Source organism: Rhinoraja longicauda, chromosome 1 (assembly GCF_053455715.1).
Source record: "Rhinoraja longicauda isolate Sanriku21f chromosome 1, sRhiLon1.1, whole genome shotgun sequence".
In the NCBI taxonomy this organism is placed as follows: domain Eukaryota; kingdom Metazoa; phylum Chordata; class Chondrichthyes; order Rajiformes; family Arhynchobatidae; genus Rhinoraja; species Rhinoraja longicauda.
The window spans coordinates 123,373,187-123,399,151 of NC_135953.1; the positions used below are offsets into that span (position 1 = coordinate 123,373,187).

Consider the following 25,965-nt stretch of genomic DNA (forward strand, 5'->3'; position numbering starts at 1 on the left):
GGTGTAAGCTGCCCAAGCGAAATATGAGGTGCTGTTGATGTGTGTTCACTGATAACTGGTGAAGGTACATAAGCTTGAAAGCGCACACACCAGACTCAAGAACAGCTTCTTCCACTCTGCTTCCAGGCTTCTGAATGGTCCTTTCATAAGCTAGGATACTGTTTGATTCACCTCTACCCCAATGTGGATAGTGGTCTTTGTCCAAGGAACTGATATGCTACAACGCTAAGAACTATATTCTGCACTCTATCTTCTCTTTTACTCTATCTATTGTATTTGAGTTTGACTTGATTGTATTCATGTATGATATTTCTAATCTGTTTGGATACCATGCAAAGCAAAACATTTCACTGTATCTCGGTACATTTGACACCAATAAACCTACCCCTAAAGATAAAGCCAACAACTCTGAGTGAACTGGGATTGTTGGAGGAAGGGTCTCGACCCGAAACGTCACCCATTCCTCCTCTCCCGAGATGCTGCCTGACCTGCTAAGTTACTCCAGCATTTTGTGAATAACTCTGACATATTGTAGGCTGGTGTATCCTGCACACCTTGATCATCCCCTGCAGGACATGTCATCCCATTGCACCTTTATGCTTCACTAAAAAATATGTGTTTTTTTACTAATTAATTAATATTATTTTTTCCCCAAACTATTGGAGTTTCCAGGGGCAGTCTCAGATGAAAATATTGCTTTGCAGGAAATGTTAGCAACACTGTCAAATTTCTAGTTGGAGATTTTCCTTAACTGAGGCATTTAGTTTAACTCACCATAATTACACTGACACCTGCAGTGGTATTATTCTGCTTTGCTGCTGGATTAAAGTGCTTTCTCAATTTGCCAGTTACTGCCATCTGCATGTCTTGCTCTTGTGCCATATCATCCTGCAGGGAAGAAGTATTGAACAGGTAAAATCACCCATCAGTTTCTATTCACACAACTGACTCTAGACCGCTGCGGCAAATTTCTGTGTCCTGGACAGGACAGGACAGCACAGTAAAGGCTAAATGTAATCCTTAGTTTGCTGACACAAAGCATCAACATTACAATATTTAGTGAATATAATTCTAATAAACAACATTTTAAACAAGGCCTGCACTTCAATCCTGCATCACTTTATCATACAAATCTTCACAATAAATAGTCGTATTGAAAAATAATTATAAAGTAAATAAAGTAGTTAATTGATTTTGTTGGAAATTAGAATTATTATCTCCTGCAATTTTCATAATTATTGAAATGAATGAAAAATAATTCCTAGATTAATTTCCAGATCTACTTTTGCTAGTTTGAGCCATGTTATCTAGTTCGATATTCTTGGGTATATTTTTCAATATCCTTCACCATCTTCTGTAACTCTTAGCTGATTACTTTCTGGGTGGAAAAACTCACTCTTGCACTCCCTCTCTCTCTGTCCCTCCCCCACTTTGTTTGCCCTACTAGTTTCACTGCTGTCCTGCTTAGTTCCACTGTTCGTACCCCCTCGTTATAACCTCTTCCACAGCCAACTATGGATCATTGCGGGCTCCACCTTTCCTTGAACATCCCTGCTGGTCTTAATTTGTTCTTTTCATACCTTTCATTCTTTTGTTCGTTGTACCTTTTCATACCTCTAGTTTCCCTCTCCCCTGACTCTCAGTCTGAAGAAGGGTCTCGACTGGAAATCTCACCTATTCCTTTTCTCCAGAGATGCTGCCTGACCCGCTGAATTACTCCAGCATTTTGTGTCTATCTTCAGGTTTATCACTGCCTCCATTCACTTTCCCAGACTGCTTCCAATTTCATTCAGAAAACTGAAGTCACTCATCCTTGGGGTCTACAAACATATTTCCCATACTGCAGCATTGTCTCATATGCAGATTTGAAATCATATTCCCACTTGCTAGATCAGGACTTGTATAATGTAAGTGAAGTCAGGTCATGGACTTGTATAAAGCAAGAACATAGAACATAGGGATCACACTGCGTGTTTCTCCATCCGGAGAAACATCTGTTCAGCAATACTCTCGGCCTTCCATCTCTTGAGCAATTATATTAACAGGTCCAACCATCCCTTTAAACCCGGACTTACCTCAATAATCAAGTGCATTTTTTTGTGAGTGTATAAGTAAGATGCATGAGTCTGGAGTTTCCTGTGTCTGTCTTCATCATCGTTACTGAATTTAGCATTACATTTTCCAATCTTTTTGTAGCTCTCCACTGTTCACTGGATATAATGAATGGTTGCTCCTCATGGATTTCCTCCCTGCTCTATCTCAACACTTTGTATAAGTGGTATCTTTCTCCAGAGACTTACTGACTTTGAGCCATTTAGCCTTTCCAGTATTTTAGTATTTTCATCTTATTTATAATAGACAATTCATGTTATTGGAAATATCATAGCCTAAAATTAGTTTAGTTTGGAGATACAGCGCGGAAACAGGCCCTTCGGCCCACCGAGTCCGCACCGACCAGCAATCCCCGCACATTAACACTATCCTACACACACTAGGGACAATTTACAAATATACCAAGTATACAAACCCAAGCCAATTAACCTACGTCTTTGGAGTGTGGGAGGAAACCGAAGTTCTCGGAGAAAACCCACGCAGGTCACGGGGAGAACGTACATACTCCGTACAGGCAGCGCCCGTAGTCGGGATTGAACCCGGGTCTCCGGCGCTGCATTCGCTGTAAGGCAGCAACTCTACTGCTGTGCCACCGTGCCGCCCTTGAGTGTGCCGCTCAAGGTTTGTCTCTGCCTATTTGGAGCAGGAAGTCATTGAGAACAGTTATAATGATCTACCCTGCTCGGTGTTCACCAGCCTGTTCACTGTCATATCTGTCTCACTGTCATGTTTTAAACAGGTAGGATTCGGCCGGGTAGAAAAGGCAATTTTTAATACAATCCTCAATGGTCCACTTGCTGCCACCATTCATTTGGCTAGTCTTTCCTGTGGTGAAGTCAGTACATTTTGCAGTTCTCTATTATATCAATACTCACAGCCACCCACGGATGAGTCAGAACTTTGTCAGCTGTGTAGCGTGACTCAATATTCACCTGCAGCATTCGGCTAATCAATTCCTGCAACAGAATGAGAGCACTAAGGCCAGAGGCATTTACAGTTACAGACTCAAGATAGCCCACTGCCACAGTGCACTCCATTTAACATGTTATACAGAACTGCAACGTCTGTAATATTTTGATAGTGTATGGTGCGCTACAGAAACCATTTATCAAACACATTATATTAGTGTCTACCACTGAACTCCGATTTATTAGACTGAATAGGGAAGATCTGCATAGGGCAAGGTTTTCTTGCTCTCTTACGTATGGAAAGAAAGCTGATGATCACAATACTTCTGGCTTTATTGTTCGTTTTTTTGTGGGAGAAAAGAGGCACCTTGCAGTGTAGCCATTGCTCAAAATTAACCAAGCTCTAAAAAGGTGCAGCAAATGTATTTTAAATTTCCTTTTTAAACACCATGTGTATTTTCTTTTACAACCTTTGGGTCAATGCCTTTTAAGCTCTTATAACCTTTGTGCGGGGTGCTTTTTTGCATAGTCAGCTGAATTATAAGCCTAGACGGCATATTTTGCTACGTTCACCTTATGTTAGAGCCATTCTGGGCAGCATTTCCTCTCTCTAATATTCGCACTATATTAAGTAGGTGAGTTTGTTTCATTGTCCCGCTAGAAAAATAACAATGTGGTTTTTAAACCCACAGCCTTCACCTACAAATAAATTTCAATTTTTTGACAAGACGTGAGTTGTAGCGGCCAGTTTCTCGTCTATCTCAATTAGCTCCCAAGCTGCCACTTGCATAGACCGGGTCAGCGATAAGCGTAATAACTCGAACAACTAATAACAGAGATCCTCCAAATACCACCACAATAATATACAATTTACACCATCATGCCTTTTGTTACTTAAACTTGTCTGCCTGCAACCTTTCCCAGGTTGTGGATGCCACAGATAAGGCCAGGGTTTATTGTTCATCTCCAACTGCCAGTGAGGAGATTTTTAGCCACCCCCATGAACCATTGCAGTGTGTTTCTTAGTAGGTGGTGGTATTCCCACATGTCTGCTCATCTTGTAGCCTGGTGGTAGTGGCTGCATTTGGTAGGTGTTGGCTGAACAGCCCAGGTAATATGTTATTGACGGCACACACTGAAGCTAAGGTGCGGCGGGAGTGAAGGGAATACACGTTTAGGGTGGTGGATGGGGTGCCACCCAGATGTCACTTAGTGTGGCACAGTGCTGCAGTGGTAGACCTGTTTCCTCGCAGCGCCAGAGACCCGGGTTTGGTCCTGACCTTGGATGCTGTCTGTTTGGATTTTGCACGTTCGTCCAGTTTAAGAAATGACTTAAAGAAGGAAAGAAAAATGCAAAGAGATATGAATACCACAATTTAGAACCCTGCCAATGGTGGGAATTGTGCGGAGCCAGAATTAGAGTTAGACACATCTTGAAGGTTGTACCGCTGTAGGAGATAACAGAGATGAAGATTTGGGTGTGGAAGGATGGGAACTACAGGGAATACGTTTAAATTCAAAGAACGTGGAACCAATATAGGTTTTCTGAGCAAAGTATTGATGGTAAACAAGGCTTAATACATATGATGATGCATGCGGCAGTGTAAAGTGAAAACCAAAAATGCTGAAATACTTGGAGAGAAATAAAAAGAGTTGACAATTTTGGTTGATTACCTTTCATCAGGTTCGAACAAATATTAACACTAATGTGGCATGCCAGGTTGATTACCAAGGGTTCTGAGATACCTCATCACCCTTGAGTTCACCATACCAACACTTTCCCAAACCAACACACATCGTCCTCCATGCCAGTGCACACCCCTTGAACAACATTACGGATTATCCCCTCACTGACATTCCTTAAATCCCACACTGCAACTCATTGCCCTCACATCACCACACATCTCCCATATTGCCATTCACAATCTCTCACACCACCATCTCCCTATGATTACTCTATCTTGTACACTGCTGCACAGCAACTCAACATTCACAGACATCTTGTCTCCATCCCCCAAATTAAAACTTTCCTTCCCCCCCACACCACCCACCAGCCCCACCGCTATCATCTATCAGAATGCCATTTCCCATCTATACGCCACACATCATCTCATGGAGATCCACACATAATCTGACACGGTAATATTTTTGATCCCCACAAACTGCTCAGGAATTCCCTTTACATACTTTAGCAGAGCCCGTGATATTGTCCCAGTAAGGAGATGGAAATTCTAGGCGGCCAACAAGAATCTGGTCAAACAGATCCTCCTGCACGTTGTTTTCACTGTTGAAACACAAAAATACCGTTAATATCATACGAGGCAAAATCAATCCAGTTTGATTTCTATTTCTGCATTCTTAAATTCTCAATAATGCTGGAAAATAATTATCATCAATTTATTGTGTAAGAAGGAACTGCAGATGCTGGTTTAAACCGAAGATAGGCACAAAAAGTTGAAGTAACTCAGCGGGACGGGCGGCATCTCTGGAGAGAAGGAATGTGTGATGTGCACGTCACCCGTTCCTTCTCTCCACAGATGCTGTCTGCCCACTGAGTTACTCCAGCTTTTTGTGTCTACCTTTGCACAACTCATCCTGCTTTATGCCAAATCTATTGAATCTAGTGAAGAAGGATAAGGAGGAGAGGGGCAAAAGAGCCTTCCTCTTCCCCACTCATTATTTTGCATTAAAGGATGGAGAGGGAGAAGCACCACCAATATATACAGCCAATGAATGGTTGCGCCTCATGGATTTCGAGACACGAAATGTCACCCATTCCTTCTCTCCGGAGATGCTGTCTGTCCAGCTTTTTGTGTCTATCATCAATTTATTGATAGGTTGAAGGTGAGGGTGGGAAAGACTTTGAACCTGAAGGGTTACTTTTCCACACAAAGGGTGGTGGGTGTATGGAACGAGCTGCCTGAGGAGGTAGTTATTATCACAACATTTAAGAAACACTTGGATAGGACAGGTTTAAAGGGATATGGGCTAAACACAGGCAGGTGGGACTAGTGTAGATGGGACATGTTGGTCGGTGAGGGTAAATTGGGCCAAAGGCCCTGTTTCCACACTCTATGACACTATGACTATCAAGGAAATCGTTTTTTGTGTTCCTGGAAAACCAATGACCAACAGAACACAGGAGAGTGACTTTAAGGAAACACGCCATAAAGATTACACTGACATTCTGGTAGATAGACGTTTGTAATTATTGCTGATGTTTGATACAGCCTAACTTGAAAGATGTAGGAAAGGGACTCAGAAGAAGTGGCATATTGTTGGAGAAAGTGGTTTTAAATGGGCGATACAGTGATAATACTCTGTCCACCTGGTCATGGAAGATTGTACTGGCAGAGCCATGGAAGAATTGTGGAGGTGCTGGGAATCAGGAAATACTTGATAAGGATGGGATAAGGAAATTGAAATATCCATACAGTTAAATTAATATCGTAACCTGGAACTAACACAAGATTGTGACTGAAAATCTGAGGTACAGGATGAGTTACAGAATAGTTTTTACAATGCCACCATTGCCAGACAGTATATATATATATATATATATATATATATATATACTGTCTGGCAATGGTGGCATTGTAAAAACTATTCTGTAACTCATCCTGTACCTCAGATTATATATATATATACACACATATATATATATATATATACAAGACATAAGAGTGATAAGAGCGAAGCTAAATCAGAACATGGAGCAGTACAGCACAAGAACATGCCCTTTGGTCCACAGTGTCTGTACCGAATATGATGCCAAGATAAACTCTTATCTGCCTGCACATAATCCATATCTCTCAATTCCCTGCATATCCACGTACCTTTCCAAACATCTCTTAAATGCCACTATCATATCTGCTTCCACCATCAAAACTGACAGCACGTTCCAGGCAATCAACACCGTCTGTGTAAAATACGTACCCCATACATCTCCTTTAAACTTTGCCCCCATCAACGTAAAGCTATGGCCTCCCCCCCCCCCTTATATTTGATATTTTCATCCTGAGAAAAGGTTTCCGACTGTCTACCTTATTTATCCCTCTCATAATTTTATATATTTCTATCAGTTCTCCCATCAACTTCCAGTGTTCCAGAGAATTACAGACAGAAATGCTCAGACCAATTTCCTGGCAGAAGATTTCACTGGAATCAATCACCAGCACAATCTACTCACTCAGCCCCTTTCCGTTCTCTCCCCCTCCCCAGCTTAATTAATTTTCTGCTCCAACACTCAGTGATCCTCAGCTGGGATCAGAGGGACAAAGAACAGAGCCTTCTGTAACCTTCACTTGATTCTTTTTCTGTGCCTTCTGCTTTTGTTTCTAGAACCTGTTTGAAATATTAGAATCTCAGCAGCTTCTGAAGCCAAACATCACCTGTGATTAGTTATTTTCATGCCTCCAACTTCAGATGCATCATGCTCCTGTTACCAGCTGGGGTTGGAAAGAGATTTTGCCTTAACTGTGAGGTCTGCAACAAATTACCTGCGGAATGGAGGGAAGCCACACAGAAGGATGTACGTAATGACGCCTGCTGCCCAAATGTCAACCTTCAAGCCATATCTGAAAGAACATTAACAGAAGAAGTAAGTTAAACAAAAGAAAGTACATTCTTTTGTTATTTAGGTTTGAACAAAATAATAACTTGTAATGGTACCAAACAGTTCAATTGTAAGTAATGATCATCATGGACAGCTTTTTTTCACATGGCTGGAATGGGCCCATGTAAAAATATTTATCATTGCAGAGATGTCATTTTCAAAACAATGTATTGTAATTAAATTAAGTTGAAATAGATGCACTAACTTACTCGCTTTTCTATGGCACTGGATTCAAAACCATTTGAGATCGGAAGCAACATACATCCAACTAATTTGCAAATATGTCACATTCCCCAGGACTTACTGTCCTAGTTCTCAACAGAGTTTATCATTGCCTAAGACATTTCATTCATAGAGATAGGCAGACTCAATAGAAATATTATTCAGAAATTTACTGAATATAAAAAATCTGGGAATGAATAAACAATAAAGATGCTGTTACAACACAGGTAGATGTCTAATCGAGCAGCTATTTGTGGATGGGTGCCAACAGATCGTTTGAAAATATGCCTTATAGATCATTGTGACATAAAATGACTTCTGTTACTACGTATTCAGAGTAAAATATTTTGTGGGAGACAACATTGTTGGGTGAGCTGTCTCTTGTCCATAATTCTGTTTATTGAGCTGTCTGGTGCATGTTGCTTATGTCTCTGTGGTACAGTCCTTTATCACACAATTCCTTATGTATTATTGAGTATACTGGGAGGAATGACATGATGAGATAATCTTGTATCAGATTTCAGTTTATTTGCATAAAGATCTTTCCAACATGCCTCCTTTAGATTCATTTATTTACACAAAGCAAACTTAAAGGGGAGATACATTTATATCTTGCATTTCCAGATTTCAGGATTTCCCAAAGTGTTTTGTAGTCAAACATTTATTGAAATATAATTGACACGGTAATACATAGAACACAGCTCTCCACTGAGCAATGTGCAAGTGACTGACTTAGTTTTAACTAAGTTTGTTGAGAAATAAATATTGTCTAGGGATTGCATGGATCTTTCTCCTTTAAAAGATCTATGCTGTCTCCAGAGCATCTAGCATAAAACAGAATCTATGACTGTCATCTGAGTCACTTGGTACTGCACTGGAAAACCAACCTAGATTTCTGTGCTCAGTGCTGTGCTAGTGTTAGTGTTAGTGTGCGGGGATCGCTGGTTGCAGCGGACTTGGTGGGCCGAAGGACGTATTTCCGTGCTGTATCTCTAAACTAAACTAAAATAGAACTAAGTTTAAATACTGGAACTTGAATCACAAATTTTGACTGGAGAATGAGAGTTGCTGGAACCCATAAAGCACAAAAGATTCAACCAGGAAATAATTATCTTTGCCTTCCAGAAAATTATAAGCAGATCGAATGTGCCGAAAAATTAATGCTGCATTGATAATGTAAATCGTCATTAATGGGTTAATCAGTCAACAACATTCAGCTTAAATACCCAGTGAACCACTAGAAGCTGCTGCCCAATTTGCAGCTACTTTCCTTTAAGAACAAAAAACCCCAGACTAACCTTAACCTCCTGATCACTACTTACCCACTCTCTGCAATGATCTCAGGAGCAACATATGTTGGTGTTCCACAAACTGTATACAGGGGCCCATCTACCAGAGTTGCTAGGCCAAAGTCACCCAGTTTCAAGGATTTGGTTCCATCTACATATTCACACACCTGCAGGGATAGAAAAAAACGATGATTATTGAAGTACCTGTTTCGGTAAATAAAAAAATTGTACGAGTGGATACAAAATTCGATTGAATTCACAAGATATTTCGAATGTAGAATGACAATCCAAAGGATAGCTTCGGAAGTTATAAAATAAATCTGTGGAACAACAAATTTGATAATTTTCAGGATTTCTAGAACAAACAATTCATTTGTGAGTTGTTCGGAGGCTAGACCAAACATATTTTTTTCAGAAACAGAAGCTTTCACCGTGCCAGAAAGAACAAACAATGCTAAGATATTAAGAATTGTGCAGTCTTCCATTTACTCATAGGAAAATGTAACCAATATCTCATTTACCCACCACAGAATTGCTTTCGTCACTACTGTTTCAAGCCCTCTCCCTGACCACTCTCTGTCACTGCCACTTACTCTATTCTCGCTGACACTGAGCTGATCTCCATACTTCATTGGCCTCCAGCATAAAGACTGCCTGATTCTACACCTGAAACAATTTATTTCCTGCTTGCCTCAGTTTACCCACCACCAAATTCCTACATTCAACCCATAACTTTTATAATTACTTTCCAAGAAAACTCTCCATACCTACATCCAATACATAGTTTTGTTTAACCAAAACTCTGCTAGCTGCATGCGAATCCTTGCCAAGTATTATCATCCTGAGCAACTGAATTTCCTAGGTAACTAATGCCTTGATATCAAAATCCCCAATCTTCAGTTTTCAATGCTCCAAGATAATTCTCTGACCTCTGCAAGCTCTACAATCACTCACAGGTGTGTCACGGAGTAGTGAGGCAGTGTTTCCATTAGCTAGGCCACTTTGCTGCCCTTGTATTACTTAGAACAACCATCGTAGGGTTCTATTTGCTCTGCTCCCTTATCACACCTTCAGTATATGTAACCTCACCGACAGGAACAGAGATTCGGAAACTCCCGCCCGAAAGTTCTCAAGCTATGCCATGAGTTGAATTTTAAGCCATCTACTCTAGTATTTCTTAGCTTTCTGTCAATTTTGATGTGAATACACATTAGTGAAGCACCTTGGAGGTGATTTCCCAGATGAATGATATATTTGTCATTTTGGCTAGGCATCTTAACTCTGAAATGCTTGATTCTTCGGCACTGGAGATGTTCAATGTATTTCAAGTAGAGCAAGATCGGACAATAAACAGAGTGTGATGAGCAGGATAACCTATCGTGGTGGCACCGTAGTATATTTAATATAACTGCTACCTCAAAACTACAGTGACTGGGTTCGATCATAATCTCTGGTGCTATTGGTATGGAATTTACATGTTGTCCCAGTGATTGTGGGTTACCTCCAAGTGATCTGGTGTTATACTGTATGCCACAGATGTGTGTGAGTTGGTAGGTTATTTGCAAAATATAAATTGGCCTGCTGTATTGGGAATTGTAAAATCTGTGGTGGGGGGGATTTCAAGGGAATATGGGGTGTGTACACTTGGTTTAGTTTAAGTTTAGTATGACTTCAGATCTATAAAGCTCTGTAATGGTAATATATCAACTAAGATCAATTGTAGACCTCACATTATTGCAGGTGCTCACTTCATGATGATTGTCCAAAGTAATACAAGGGCAGCAAAGTGGCCTAGCTAATGAAGACACTGCCTCGCTTCTCCGACATACGTTTGATCCTGACCTCCAATGGTGCCTGTGTGGAGTTTGCATGCTCTCCCTATGCCTGCGTGGGTTTTCTTCAAGTGCTCTAATTTCCTCCCACAACCAAAGGACGTACGTGTTGGTAGGTTTATTGGCCACTGTAAATTGATCCCAGTGTGCAGGTGAGTGGCAGAATCTGAGAGGTATTGATGGGAACGTGGAGATAAATGGGATTAGCATTGCATTAGTGTAAATGAATGCTTGATTGTTGGTGTGGATTTGGCAGGCCAAAGAGCTATGTGACTCTATGACCATCCCAACAAAGTGCTCATTTGAGTCGTCTGCAGTGAAAGTCATGGATGACCTTGTTCTCTGAGTATTTGGGTCATCCTTTCTTCCTGCCTGAGTTACAGGTTATTAGGTGCAGACTTATATGCAGTATCTATTTTTTATTCTTCTGTGAACATCACTCTCCAGGCAAATATTTATTTCCCATCACTCGCTGCCATCTAGAACTTCTGGTCTTGTAGGTTGGTTAGATAAGATATTTCAGAGATTCGACAAAGCAATAATGAAGATACAGCTACAAGTCTTATGGTGAGTAACTCGAAAAAACACCAACTCGCAGATGGTGGTATTCAGATCTGGTTGCAGAGCGTGTTATTCCAGCAATAGGGGTCACTTATTTGGCTGGTGCTGTTAAAGTAGTCTTGGCGATTTGCTGCAGTGCATTATGTAGATCGCACACACTTCAGCCAGGGTTTGGTATTGGTGGATTTAGTGAATTTACGTGGTAAATCAGATGCCATTCAAATGGGTTACTTTGTCCTGGATGATGTTGAGCTTCTTATTTATTGAAGTAGCTCATCCAGGCAAAAGGCGAATTCCCACTATGGTACTGACTTGCCATCTTGATCATGGTGTAAATCCTTGTGGAATCACATGATAATTTACATGGTGCTGAACATTCAGGCCAATATTTTTTGATAGCCACAGTATATCTGATGCGAGATATATCTTTAAAAAAAAAATGTTTACATTTTTTTAAAGCATATATACAAATAATAATAAACGACAAACTGGTGATAGAATTCTTACATAGCTTCAATTTTTAAATTTTTAAAGAAAAAATAAAGATGAAAAGAGACTGAAAAAAAAGACTATAAATTAATAGAGAGAAAGCAAAGAAAAAAGAGAATTACAAATATAAAGATTATGGGAATAGATCCAGGAGTTAATGAGTATAGTTGTATATCCAACCCTAAACTCAAGTTTTAACTTTAAGATGCGAGATATATCTGATGCGAGTTTTTATCTTCATTGCCTTCTTGGTCTTCTGCCACTGTCAGGTGAGGTTTCAGATTTTAGTTATCTGCAGGGGTTAAATGTTGATATGAAAAAATGATTGGAGGGGGCAGAAGTGGTGGGATTTGTGAAATTGAGAGGTACATGCAAACACTATCTGCAATTTGCAAATCAGTTGAGAAATGATGGAAAAAAGGAATGCAAGAAAGTGGATTAGGTACGAGGATACCATTATTTTCAAAGGTTTCAGCCTTGCTGCTGGCTATGGATTCAACAATAGGCATTCCAAGTCAGAACATGATTTCCTTCACTGGGGTAAATCAGTGGAACCCCACAGGCCCTACTTTACATTTGTGGTTGTGTCTTGAGGTTATATATCACTTTTCCTGCAATAGAGCAGAAATGGGTCAATGAGTAGCCTGCATTTATTTTGTTTGCTGTAGCTCACACGGTTGAAAACCTGGCAAAACCAAAAGCAGATCTGAGGTTAGCAACAGTGCCAAATGAGTGAGGGTTTGATGAAGTATAGCAATGTTCAATATGAGTCCTACTTGGAAGAGATTACTGGTAAGTTACTGAACAGTATCTAAAGTTTTAAGTATATTGTTGCTTGTGGGAGATGGGTTTTGAAGATGCATTTGTTGATTCCGATCACAATTGTTAGGCCATTTGATTGCACTGCATTTAAATGCCATGGGCTCAACACGAGACTATCAGAGTTATCTCCATCCAAGTGGAAACAGGATATCACCCCTTTGAATTTCTTTCACCAGTGCAAGGCTGTCTCACGTGTAATGCTATCATTGAGTATCTTCCAGGGTAGAATATGCTCTGGAATGCCCTTTAGCCAGAATACATTTCCATGTTAAGAAATGCTGACTGTGAGTAGTGCAAGCTAAATTTAGTGCTTCTGGCCTCCAGCTGTGGTGGAAGCAATGAGGCAAAGGTTAACCGTGCATTGCAATCTCATGCTAATTTTCTCGATCTGTCCACTTTTAACTCCTTTGCCATTTTCTTTTACATTTCTAGGAATTTTCATTATGTTCATATATTGAAAACTTAAAGTTATGCTGACCATGCTGACAATTCAGTTAACTGTCTGATGAGATGTTTACAGTGTTTCTCATAATTTAGTTATTGTTTTCCAGAGGGATTAGCTTTGTTCTTAATTAACAGTTTGTCTTGCCTTTTTCAGGTGTGCTTTCAGCATGGCCTGGGGAATATGGCCAATTCTCCAGCAGGGGATGATAGAGTGGTTTTCAGTGCTACACCCTCACGCTGAACCGTTATTTTAGTCCATGGAGGAAGTCACACTATGAAAATCTACAAACTAGAGGAATAAATGTCTATTTTTCTCATATCAAAGCTTTTTTGCTTTATTGATGAAGACATTTTAGAATGATTAAAAATCAAAACTTCTGAAAGACACAAATTCTTACTTGGAATGCTCCATAAAAGGATACACACCCATATCCTGCATGTTTCAAATTTTTCACTTGAGCTCCACATTCTTTTTTCCAGTGATGACATGTGGCAGGACGTGGCTGTTGCATGCTGAGCATTTCATGCTGAGTGTGATTTTTTTTGTTTTGCAAAAGGATTTTGTACAGAGGTGTTAACTTCCTACCAAAGAAAACCGTGGGAGTAAGACTGCATCAGAAGGACTCACAGCATTTCAAGAAAGCAGCTCACTTTCCCTTCTTTTGGGTAATTACAAAACGGGAATAAATGTTGGTCTTGCCAAAGATGCCCAGATTCCCCCCCCATCGCCACACAAAAAAATCCATTAAAAAAAGGAACAGTATGACTCTAACTGTACCCTGCATGGACATGCCTCTCAATGTTTCCTTTTATTTAAACTGTGTAAGCACAGTAGTTTTTAAAAGTTGTACTTGGGGAATTTAAATAGCAGAACGGCACATTAAATGATAAATTAAGATTTCCAATCAAACTGCACGGGATCTTTAAGCTCTGTGAGTGTTGAGAAGAAGGGGACCTGCTGACAAGTTCTCTCAGATGCAGTACTGAGGGGCATCTCCCATAATTCTTCCTAAATCTGGTACATTATGCAGGATAAATGTTCCCGATGTTGGGGTAGTCCAGAACCAGGGGTCACAGTTTAAGAATAAGGGGTAGGCCATTTAGGACTGAGACAAGGAAAAACTTCTTCACCCAGAGAGTTGTGGTGGATTTCTCTGCCACAGAAGGCAGCGGAGGCCAATTCACTGGCTGTTTTCAAGAGAGTTAGATTTAGTTCTTAGGGCTAAAGGAATCAAGGGATTTAGGGAAAAAGCAGGAATGGGGTACTGATTTTAGATGATCAGCCATGATCATATTGAATGGCGGTGCTGGCTCAAAGGGTCAAATAGCCTATCCCATGCACCTATTTTTCTATGTTTCTATTATCTGTGTTCTCAAAATGTTTATTAATACAACTAAATAATCAGAATTTCAATTTAATTTCAGCAATATACACCAGTTATTCTTAACAATGAGAAAAATAAAACTGGAAGATCAACAATTTAATTTTTATTTTAACATATCTTTTCCCCAATAGTTTTGGGGAAAAATAATATCAATTAATTAGTAAAAACCACATATTTTTACCGTGAAGCTTAACAGGTGCAATGGAAAGACGTGTCCTGCTGGGGATGATCAAGGTGTGCAGGATACACAAGCCAACAATATGTCAGAGTTGTTGGCTTTATCTTTAGGGGTAGGTTTACTGGTGTCACATGTACCGAGATACAGTGAAATGTTTTGCTTTGCATGGTATCCAAGCAGATTAGAAATATCATACATGAATACAATCAAGTCAAACTCAAGTACAATAGAGAGAGTAAAAGAGAAAATAGAGTGCAGAATATAGTTCTTAGCATTGTAGCGTATCAGTTCCTTGGACAAAGACCACTTTCCACATTGGGGTAGAGGTGAATCAAACAGTATCCTAGCTTATGGAAGGACCATTCGGAAGCCTGAAAGCAGAGTGGAAGAAACTGTTCTTGAGTTTGGTGATGTGCGCTTTCAAGCTTCTGTACATTCACCAGTTATCAGTGAACACACAGCAAAAGCAACTCATATTGAGGTCAGCTTACTCACCAGCGGTATGAACATTGACTTCTCTAAGTTCAAGTAACCCTCTCTCCATCCCTCCCCTTTCCCAGTTCTCCGACCAGTCTGAATGTCTCCGAGTACATTTTATCTCTGTTTGCTTTTTTGTTACCTTCTCCCAGCTAACAATGATCTATTCTACATTTTCCTTGATCCCCATCCCCTTTGTCCTGGTTTCATACCTTACACTTCCTTATCTATGTATCTCCATCTCCCCTGATATCAGTCTGAAGAAGGGTCTCGAACCATAACGTCACCCATTCATTCTCTCCAGAGATGCTGCCTGTCCCACTGAGTTACTCCAGAATTTTGTGTATCTTTGGTTTAAACCAGCATCTGCAGTTCCTTTCCTACCGAGCGTAGTTCTCAGTAAACAATATAATACAAAATCCCATTCTGGGCCAACCAAGAGTTTGAAATTGTTCCTAAATGTGCTGACAATACTGACAAAGACAGGAAAATATAATTAGACAGCAAGCACTCAAGCGCAACAAAGTCCTGATAAAGATATTGATGTGTCCCCTTCTCAAACAAATAAAAAATAATCAGAATAGAACTCAGTCTCAGGTTCAAGAAAATAAGTAGTTTTATCATGTATTAGAAGCAGTGTGCCCAAAACAAAGGTTTTGGCATCTGGAGAACGATGTTTTTAAAATACTTGACAATTTCATGTATTCTTGCCAAATTGTAATACTGGCCAGAAATGATATAAAAACAAAAACAGAAATCGAACTGGGAAAATGTATATCTGGCCAATCTCAGGATACATGGTTAAATAACAACATCCTTCAAATAATTTTCTTACCAAATGCCTGTTGAACTCATTTGATAATTATTGCTATTATCAGCCTCAAATGCTTCCATAAATAATGCACTAAAACATTATCCATCCTCTATTTGAAGTAGTTGGGCCAGAAATTATAATCTACATAAAATTGCATGTTAAAGTGGCATCTCGTGGGTGGGGGGAGGGGACACCACAGTTCTGTCTGCGTTATCCTCGTTTGAATATTTTATTGTGGATGATGTCCGGGGGTTTCACGGTTACCAGCGAAAACCAACACATTGTTCCACCAGTGAAGAAAATGGAGACTACCGTGGACATGCTCTGGAGACCAGACTGAGTTGTAAAAAGGTGGAGATGGTGGTGGTGGAGGGGGTTATGGTGAGCCAGGGAGTGAAGATTGTAAAGATGGGATGTAATAGAATAAGGCTGAGAAAATGTAGACAAATCAGGGGAGGTGGGGGTCTCAGGAAGATGTTTGGGCAGTGGGTTGGGGAGATGATTGTATTTGCCTGAGGGCAAAAGGGCTGTTGAGGGGTTCTGTAAAAATGAAGACTCAAAGAAAAGCTTATCTGAACGATGATGAATGTCGCAGACTAGCCAGCAGGGCCCTGGGACGGGTCAGGCACTTAAGCTGCAAAGCAGGCTTCAACGCTCCCCATCCCAGCCAACATCTGCTTTGCTACTCAGGGCGTCTGCTTTTGCATAGAACAATTTCACAGATGTGATGTTAAACTGAATATTGCACGTTAACCCCGTGCTTGGGTGTGTCATTCACACAGAGGTCTTGCTTCAAAGATCTGGAAGTGTACTGCCTGTGCACCAAGCACCTCATTAAGCTTAGCAATTTTGATAAAATTTCAAGATGTAGTGCATTAAAACAATGCTGCACTGCACAGCAGAACTTACAGATTGTCACATCTAGAGAAATATGTTCACTTTTCTGAGATTTATTTCATTCTGCCTGTTGTCACAGTTCATTTCCAGATTGAGGTAAAAGGTTTCTCACGTTTAACATTTTTGACAAATATCCATTCTTGGATATTTCAGTAAAATCCTTTCCAATCTCTTTTAAAATAACCAAGTGCAGTTTCTGCAGCTTCCCCTTGTAATTCAGGTACTTAATGTTTGCTTGAACCTTTTGGTAACCAATTATTGCACCTTGTTAAGTCATACTACAGGGGTCTCCAAACTATGGCCCACGGGCCACATCTGGCCCGCCATGAGATTTTATCTAGACCGCAGCAAGCTCTTAACACGTTCTGTGCGGCGGGCTATAAGCGAGCTCGGTATTCCGACTGAGCATGCGCAGGTCATAGGTCGCATAGAATTGTCGCCAGCTGATCTGCTAGGTGTAAACAAACCTTCGTTTCATCCGTTTTTTCCAGTTTTTCTCCGTATAGGTAAGAAAATACTGTTTTCAAAACTGTTAATTTGGTGTATATATGGTTACTTAGTAGCGAGTTCCCCTTAACTCTCCTCAACTCTAACTTGTCCCGGAGCCGTGGAACCGCGGCGGCGGGGACTGGAGGTAGAAGTTGCCGGCGTAGGCTCACCGGAGAGTGGATCACCACCGACCCAGAGCCGGGACAAGGCGAGAGATCGCAGCGCCCCCTTGCAAACAACAAACCCAAGGAAACTTCCCTCCTCGCCGCCGCTGCCACTGCTCACCCCTTTCTGAACAACAACTACAACGCTTGTGTTTGTTTTTATTTTGCTGCGTTAGAGGGAGACGGGGCCAGGGAAGAGAATGGAGGAGCGGCGCAGATTTCGCTGGCACTGGAGAGAGAGAGAGAGAGAGAGAGAGAGAGAGAGAGAGAGAGAGAGAGAGAGAGAGAGAGAGAGAGAGAGAGAGAGAGAGAGAGAGAGAGAGAGAGAGAGAGAGAGAGAGAGAGAGAGAGAGAGCGAGAGCGAGAGCGAGAGCGAGAGCGAGAGCGAGAGAGAGAGAGGGAGGGAGCTGCCCCCGCAAGTGACTTAGAACAAAAGCTGCTGTGTCAGCAGCGTCTTGTAAATGCATTTTTAGGAGAGTGCTTTAGTGTTCACTGCATCAAAAATATGGTTAATGCATGAACCGACACTGCAAATTGGAGGAACAGCACCTCACGTCTCCTCTGACAACCTCCCCCTCCCCGCACTCCCGCTCTCACCCGCTACCCCCTCTACCCTGACTCTCTCCCCACCCCCTCTCTCTCTCTCCCCCCTCTTTACCCCCATCTCTCTCCCCCAGTGGTGATCACTGTATTTGTTCTGTTTTATAAATAATTATATACCTACGGTATACATATATTCCAATATTTCAAGCTCTTTTTAAAAATTGAATATTATTTATTTGTTCATATCATATCATATCATATCATATATATACAGCCGGAAACAGGCCTTTTCGGCCCACCAAGTCCGTGCCGCCCAGCGATCCCCGCACATTAACACTATCCTACACCCACTAGGGACAATTTTTACATTTACCCAGCCATATAAACCTAATGTAAACTAACCTAATCTAACCTAACCTAGTTTAACCTTTCCTAATCTAATCTAACCTAACCTTGATGTGAATTTCTTCCATTTGTTTTACTTAAGTTCTTTTTTGAGTTCATTAAATTTATAAAACTGACATTTCTTTATTTTTTCCTACGGCCTGCAGAATTGTGCCAAATATATAATGTATATATTCAGCCCTCATGCTGAAAAGATTGGAGGCCCCTGTCATAATACAATCAGCACAACTTCACTCACTCCTTCGGAAGGAACCAACCAATGTGTGGCATGGGCTCCACTATATGCTGTAATTTGTGTTCATTTCCATGTGCTATACATTTGAAAAATGTATTACATTATTTGCTGCTGCACAACATTCCAATTGTTTCAAAGAACTGCCCACCTACATATCAGTTACAAAAATTGGGTCTGTTGATAATTTATGTATTTGGAGCCAGTGGCCTTGATCATCAGTAGTTCTCTGTTACTTCTCAACACTGAGTTAAAAGATGGTACAATGGAGTAAAATGTCAATAATGAGATCCCTGGTGTTTAACAGCTATCACACTCACTGGAAGGCGGTACAGTTACCCATCACAGTTAGCCCAGCACTGTGATTACTTTTCTTTCCGAGGCAGACCTTGTAATTTCAATGAAGACTTCAAAGAGTTCAAAGGTCTTCTATTGTCACTTGTACCAATTAAGGTACAGTGATATTCGAATTACGAATGAAGACTTCACATCAATGGTGAAGATACAGCAAGAAGTAAACTATAATGTATTGGAGTCATGATTTGAATGCATTTCCCTCAGTTCCTATATTTATCCTAAAGGAGAACTAAATATATATAACTCAATGCCATACAAAGTACTGGGAATGTGTCGGAAGGAACAGCAGATGCTCGTTTAAAACGAAGATAGACACAAAATGCTGGAGTAACTCAGCGGGACAGGCAGCATCTCTGGAGAGAAGGAATGGGTGACGTTTCGGTTCGAGACCATTCTTCAGACTGAAATCAGGGGAGACGTACACAGAAACGTCACCCATTCCTTCTCTCCAGTGTTGTTGCCTGTCCCGCTGAGTTACTCCAGCATTTTGTGTCAAAGTACTGAGTATATAGACTCGAGCAGGGCAAGCATTTTATAGTTGATTAAAGTAAATGGATGCTGAGTGTTGAATATAATGGAGAAATGATGGAATAGCTAATACCTTTAGTATAAAGGAAAGACTGAGTTGGACACATCACAGGGTTTTCACAGGAAACAATTAGGACACTGCCAATATCAAGCCATCAGAAAGCTTGGCAGCTGCCAAAGGAGATGTGAATATTTTCTAGAGTGATTTTTTGTATTCCTGCCGCTGCCCCACATAAAATTACTGCACAATGGTTGAGCTCAATTGCAATTGCAATCAGTGGGGACCTTAGTTTATTGTGAGGCTGGAGTTGCTTCGGATTCTGGGAGGGGTGCTGATGTTTTCTCAGAAATACAAATCAGCCTACTTCTGGGAATCAACAATGTGTCTTTCAAAGGTCTTTTATTGTCACGTGTACCAATTATGGCACACGGATATTCGTATTACCATACAGCCATACTAAAAAAAGCAACAAGACACACAACTACATAAAAGTTAACATAAACATCCACCACAGCGGATTCCCCACATTCCTCACTGTGATTGCATTGAAAAGGAAGGTTCTCAATCAAGTACAAATCAAGTGCAGACTATACGGCATGCAGTAACAATAGTCTTAATACTGACTGGTTTCAAGACTTTGCTCTGAATAGCCAACATTTTTGACAATTTAGTTTAGTTTACTGTCACATGTACCGAGGTACAGTGAAAAGCTTTTGTTGCAGGCTAACCAGTCAGCAGAAAGATAATACATGATTATAATCGATCCATTTACAGTGGACAGTTACATGATAAGGGAATAACGTTTAGTGCAAGGTAAAGCCAGCAAAGTCTGATCAAGGTTAGTCTGAAGGTCACCAAAGAGGTAGATAGTAGATCAGCACTGCTCTCTGGTTAGTGGTAGGATGATTCAGTTGCCTGATAACAGCTGGGAAGAAACTATCCCTGAATCTGGTGGTGTGCGTTTTCTTTTTGCCTGATGGGAGAGGGGATAAGAGGGAGTGGCCAGGGCGCGGCTCATCCTTAATTATGCTGCTGGCCTTGCTGAGGCAGCGTGAGGTATGAATGGAGTCAATGGAAGTGAGGTTAGTTTGTGTGGTGGTTTGGGCTGCGCCCACAATTAGTTGCAATTTGTGGTCTTGGATGGAGCTGTTCCCAAACCAAGCTGAGATGCATCCTGACAAAGTGCTTTCTATGGTGCATCTGTAGAAATTAATGAGAGTTGTTGGGGACATGCCAAACTTCCTAAGCCTTCTAAAGAAGTAGAGGCATTACATCAAGGCTTTGAAATAGTACTAGCTTCCAAAAGTAGACATAGCATTAATTCAAGTGTGCCTATCATGAGGAGCGCACATCAAGTGTAACTACTCTTGTTTCTTCAGTTCATGGAAACATCCTCCCTGAGCATGGTTTAATCCCTTTGGAAATAGGAGAAGAGCCTTCAATAATATTAATTGTGAACTACATTTTAAAACAGAAGATGACTTGGAAATGGGATGTTCTTAAGAGCGAGATAATCCCTTGCCATTCGACTGAAAAATGCAGCTAAATTCCACTGCCATGCTGAAATTAGAAAGGTATTTACAGCATCCTTTGCAGCATCAAACGGACAGCAGTATGTCAAGACTTTGATATGGCACTGACTTCCAAACGAGACACACTTTTGCAACAATCTAATATACAGAAATATGTTCAAAGGAACAAAGAGAAAGTTGATTGTGACTCCCTACAAAAAGTGCAATTAAAGGGAGATCCAAAAATCACATAATTCTGGTCATAGCAATGCGGGAAACGTTACCCATGGCACAGAAGGATATTGGCAAAGCGTTGCATTGAAACTGGAAGGGTTGAATCTCCAAAAAGTTTAGGGTGGGATATGCCCTGGAATCTTCAAAGAAGAGAACAGGAAATTAATGATGTCTTTGTTGTTATTCCTATATCATGGAAGACGACAAATTATTGTGCTAATATTCAAAAAGAGGGAAGAATTAAGTTGATAGTTACAAGCCAGATAGCATTAAATGCATGTGGAGAAAAAGTATGGTTACAAATGATATCATGACTGAATATTTAAAGAACACAAATCTAGCAGAGCATTTTTAAAATAGCAATGTTTTAAAATAGAAGATATATTTTAAAAGGAAGCTGGACTGTTCTGGGATTATATATAAACTAATGAGCAAAGCCAATCCAGGGAATTGTGGTACTTGTTTTACAGAGGCATTTGATCAACTTTCTTTAAGGAAGGGAGCTCAATGCTGGTATATGGCCTTAAAAAAGTGGCAGATTGTGGCATAAATTGGAACACTCCCTGCCCGAGGAGAAATAACCCGTTATGTTCCACGGTGGTTTGATGTGAAACTATTACTGCTTGTAATCATTATGAATAATAGAGAACAAAACATCTGCAATATTACCACCAACAAGGCAACCACTGGGCAAGTATTGAGCACGACTGTGACTGGTCCAAAACTGCTTGAAGATAGTCAATTATGTAGATGGATAGTGATGAGGCAGATGGATTTTAAAATTAACGCTTGTTAAATGATACACAAAGGAATGGTTAAGGAAAAAAAAAGAATTTACATAATTTATTTCAGATCCTCAGGAAGTTCCCATTACTTCACTGTCATACGAAAGACATGCTGTGATCAATTTAGTACAACCAGACAAACTCAGAACTTGTCAGTTTGTAGAAAGGTTGGGCCTTATGGTGAGAGATGATGAGACACGATGAGAGCCCATGGTGTCAAAGGGCAGATACCAGCATGGATATCAGGTTGGCTGGGTGGCAGAAAGAATGGCAATAAAGCGGGCTTTTTCTGGTTGGCTGCCAGTGACTAGCGGAGATCCGCAGGGGTCGGTGCTGGGGCCGCTGCTGGGGATTGAAGGCTTTGTGGCTAAGTTTGCAGATGATACGAAAATAGGTGGAGGGGCAGGTAATGTAGAGAAAGCAGGGACTCTGCAGAAGGACTTGGACAGGTTGGGAGAGTGGCAGAGAAGTGGCAGATGGAATATAATGTAGCAAAGTGTGGGGTCATGCATTTTGGTAGTAGGAATAAAGGCATAGATTATTTTCTAAATGGGGAGAGAATCCAGAAATCAGAGGTGCAAAGGGACTTAGGAGTGCTGGTGCAGGATTCCCAAAAAGTTAATCTGCAAGTCGAATCGGTAGTAAAGAAAGCAAACACAATGCTAGCATTTATTTTGAGAGGGCTTGTATACAAAAACAGGGATGAAATGCTGAGGCTGTATAAGGTGTGGGTCAGGCCGCATTTGGAATATTGTGAGCAATTTTGGGCACTATATCTGAGGAAGGATGTGCTGGCTCTGGAGAGGGTCCAGACAAGGTTTACAAGAATGATTCCAGGAATAAATGGGTTAACCTATGATGATCCTTTTATGGCACTGGGCCTGTACGCGCTGGAGTTTAGAAGGATGAGGGGGGAACCTCATTGAAATGAACAGAATAGTGAAAGACTAGGATAGAGTGGATGTGGAGAGGATGTTTCCACTAGTGGGAGAGTCTGGGACTAGAGGTCATAGCCTCAGAATTAAACAAAGTTCTTTTAGGAAGGAGATGAGGCCGAATTTATTTAGTCAGAGTGTGGTGAATCTGTGGAATTCTTTGCCACAGAAGGCTGTGGAGGCCATCAGTGGATATATTTAAGGCAGAGATAGATAGATTCTTGATTAGGACGGGTGTCAGAGGTTATGGGGAGAAGACAGGAGAATGGAATTAGGAGGGAGAGATAGATCAGCCACGATTGAATCATGGAGTAGACTTGATGGGCCGAATGGCCTAATTCTGCTCCTACCAATTATGATCTTATGTTCTTATGTTCTTATAAATGTAGCTGCCTGATATTATGGGGGAAATCAGGGCACCTTTGAGTTTCAGGCAAGATGTAGCTTGTAATATACAAATTAGGACCCTATGAAATCTACAGGACCAAGAACCTAAGCTTACGTACAAATGGGCATGACACAATCTCTACTTACTTGCACAAGTAGCCTCACCAGTTGGCCTTGGAGACCAATTTGATAGTGCTGTTCAAAAAAAAAGATCTTTAACATTCTCTCTTAAATTCCCATAAAGGGATTATAAAATGTAAACCAGATATTATTGCTCAGTGTATATTTATCACATCTAAGCCCACCCAATGATAAATTATTACAGCTGACGTCAGATTCATTCCACACAGGGTTGATTACAAGGCATATTTCATGTGATATCTTAATTGTAGATAAAATTAGTGCTGACATGTTGTACTCACAAATTGCACATACATTGGAAGAGTAAAATCATCTGACATGTGTTCAGTCAGGAAACATACCAACAGGTTCTCTGGCTTGATGTCTCTGTGCACAATGTTAAGGCTGTGGAGATATTTGAGTGCAGAAGCCAGGTTGTACATCATTGCACTGGCATCTCGCTCTGTGTACTTGGTCGATGACGTTATGGCATCAAACAGATCTCCACCCTGCCGAGAAAGTAAAAATGATATCAACATTACGATGAGAGCCATGTGGCGCTACATGAAATGCCGTAAAACACCTTTTAGGGGATGAAATCCAAAGTCCTTGTGATTTAGTTCTGCAAGAATCACAGATTGGTGTTTGGCTATTTTGTCCATCAAGTCCATTGTGGCTCTGTGCAAAAGTATTCCAATTCATCCCTCTACCCAGCATCTCCCCATAGCCCAGCAAATATTATGCACATACTCCCGCTGATATCTGTCTTTGCACCTCTTAGAATGTGCCCTCTATATTTTCTTTTCTTATCAAAATGTATAAACTTTGCTTTTCTCAGCATTAAATTTCATTTGCCACCTATCCACCCATTACACCGGCCTGTCTACTACTGCGTCCATTATCTCTGAAAATGATGTCTTGAAAGCCTGTCAATTATATATATTAAGAAAAGCCACTGTTCAGGCATCTACCTCTCCAGCACTCCACTGTATGCATCCCTCTTCTGCAATAATCAACGCTTTTCTATTATTCTTCCTGTTATTTGGATATTTTTTTATTCATGCTCTGCAACTTATTTTTGTCTTTGCCTTCAGTCTTGATGACGAGTTTATTAGAAGGCACTTTAATAAATATCCATTAGAAATCCATGAATACCATATTACCCTTGTTGACTATATGTACAATTTCTTGGCAAACACTATTAGGTTAGTTAGATTTCATTTGCCTTTATCTATGCTGACTCTTCCTAATCAATCCGCATGTGGTTACTAACTTTGTCCCTGATTATTGTTTCTAATCCCTCAAATGAGTTAGAATGACTGGCCTATAGTTTCCAGGTTATCCTTAAACCTTTTTTGAACAGGAGTCTAACATTTGCAATGTTCCAGTCCATAGTATACATATACACTTGATAGATTATGCCAGGACCTCTGCAATTTTCTCTCTTACAATTGAAGATGGTTCACATTGGGACAGGGAAGAGTGCTCAGAAAGTATTAAAGAATAGACCTGGACTTTACACTGGAATTATCATTTGCTTTGTAAAGGGTTTAGCTTCTAAAAATCCCCACCAAAATTGGCAGTACAACAGGTGAGATTAGAGAATAGGAATTCCAGAAGCAGCAATACCTTGTACTTTAGGTTGGGAGAAAGTAGTTAGGTGATTAGCAAATTTAGAGAAGGAGACATATTGGCTTTGGAATCAACGGCCGTGGGATCAAATGTGTATTTTCAATAAAGTATTATTTTGGCCGCTAGCATCAGCAATGTGAGGATGTACATCTCTCCTCAGAGTAAGAATTACTTCAGCCAAGATTCCCAACTCAATGGATTAGTTGGATGCCCTGGACCTTGCACTAAAGGAAAATGATGCAGAATCCACACAGAAAATATAAAATGAGAGGTGAGGGAATTGGATTTGTACAAGTCGAGACATCTTGAGTGAAGTTAATTGAAAAAAACGCCAGTCAGTATTCATAACAGTGAGTGATGCATTCTATTCCATACCCAGGCTCATCCTCCAAGCTTTACTGCAGACTCTCGGTGAACCTAGATGTGGCCAGCACCAGATGAATTAATGTATCATGGCACTTCTACCAGAAGGTTGTTCTGGCTGATTTTCACTCTCTTTCAATATAACAATGAACTCATCAAATATGTTGAATACTGTGCACGGTGGCGCAGCGGTAGAGTTACTGCCTTACAGCGCTGGAGACCCGGGGTCGATCC

General features: G+C 40.6%; 1 protein-coding gene across 7 annotated transcripts in view; it reads right to left on the reverse strand.

The window, feature by feature from the left end:
* The window catches only part of dclk2a (doublecortin-like kinase 2a), a 272,233-nt gene that overhangs the window by 27,038 nt on the left and 219,230 nt on the right, over nucleotides 1–25,965 (reverse strand). For all 7 annotated transcript variants that reach the window (XM_078405988.1, XM_078405981.1, XM_078406002.1 and 4 more), the window contains 6 exons: nucleotides 24,099–24,245; nucleotides 9,180–9,313; nucleotides 7,520–7,597; nucleotides 5,208–5,304; nucleotides 2,988–3,068; nucleotides 775–888 (listed from right to left, as the gene is read on the reverse strand). In XM_078405988.1, coding sequence (XP_078262114.1) covers nucleotides 775–888; nucleotides 2,988–3,068; nucleotides 5,208–5,304; nucleotides 7,520–7,597; nucleotides 9,180–9,313; nucleotides 24,099–24,245 — 651 coding nt within the window. The remainder of the gene's footprint in view (nucleotides 1–774; nucleotides 889–2,987; nucleotides 3,069–5,207; nucleotides 5,305–7,519; nucleotides 7,598–9,179; nucleotides 9,314–24,098; nucleotides 24,246–25,965) is intronic.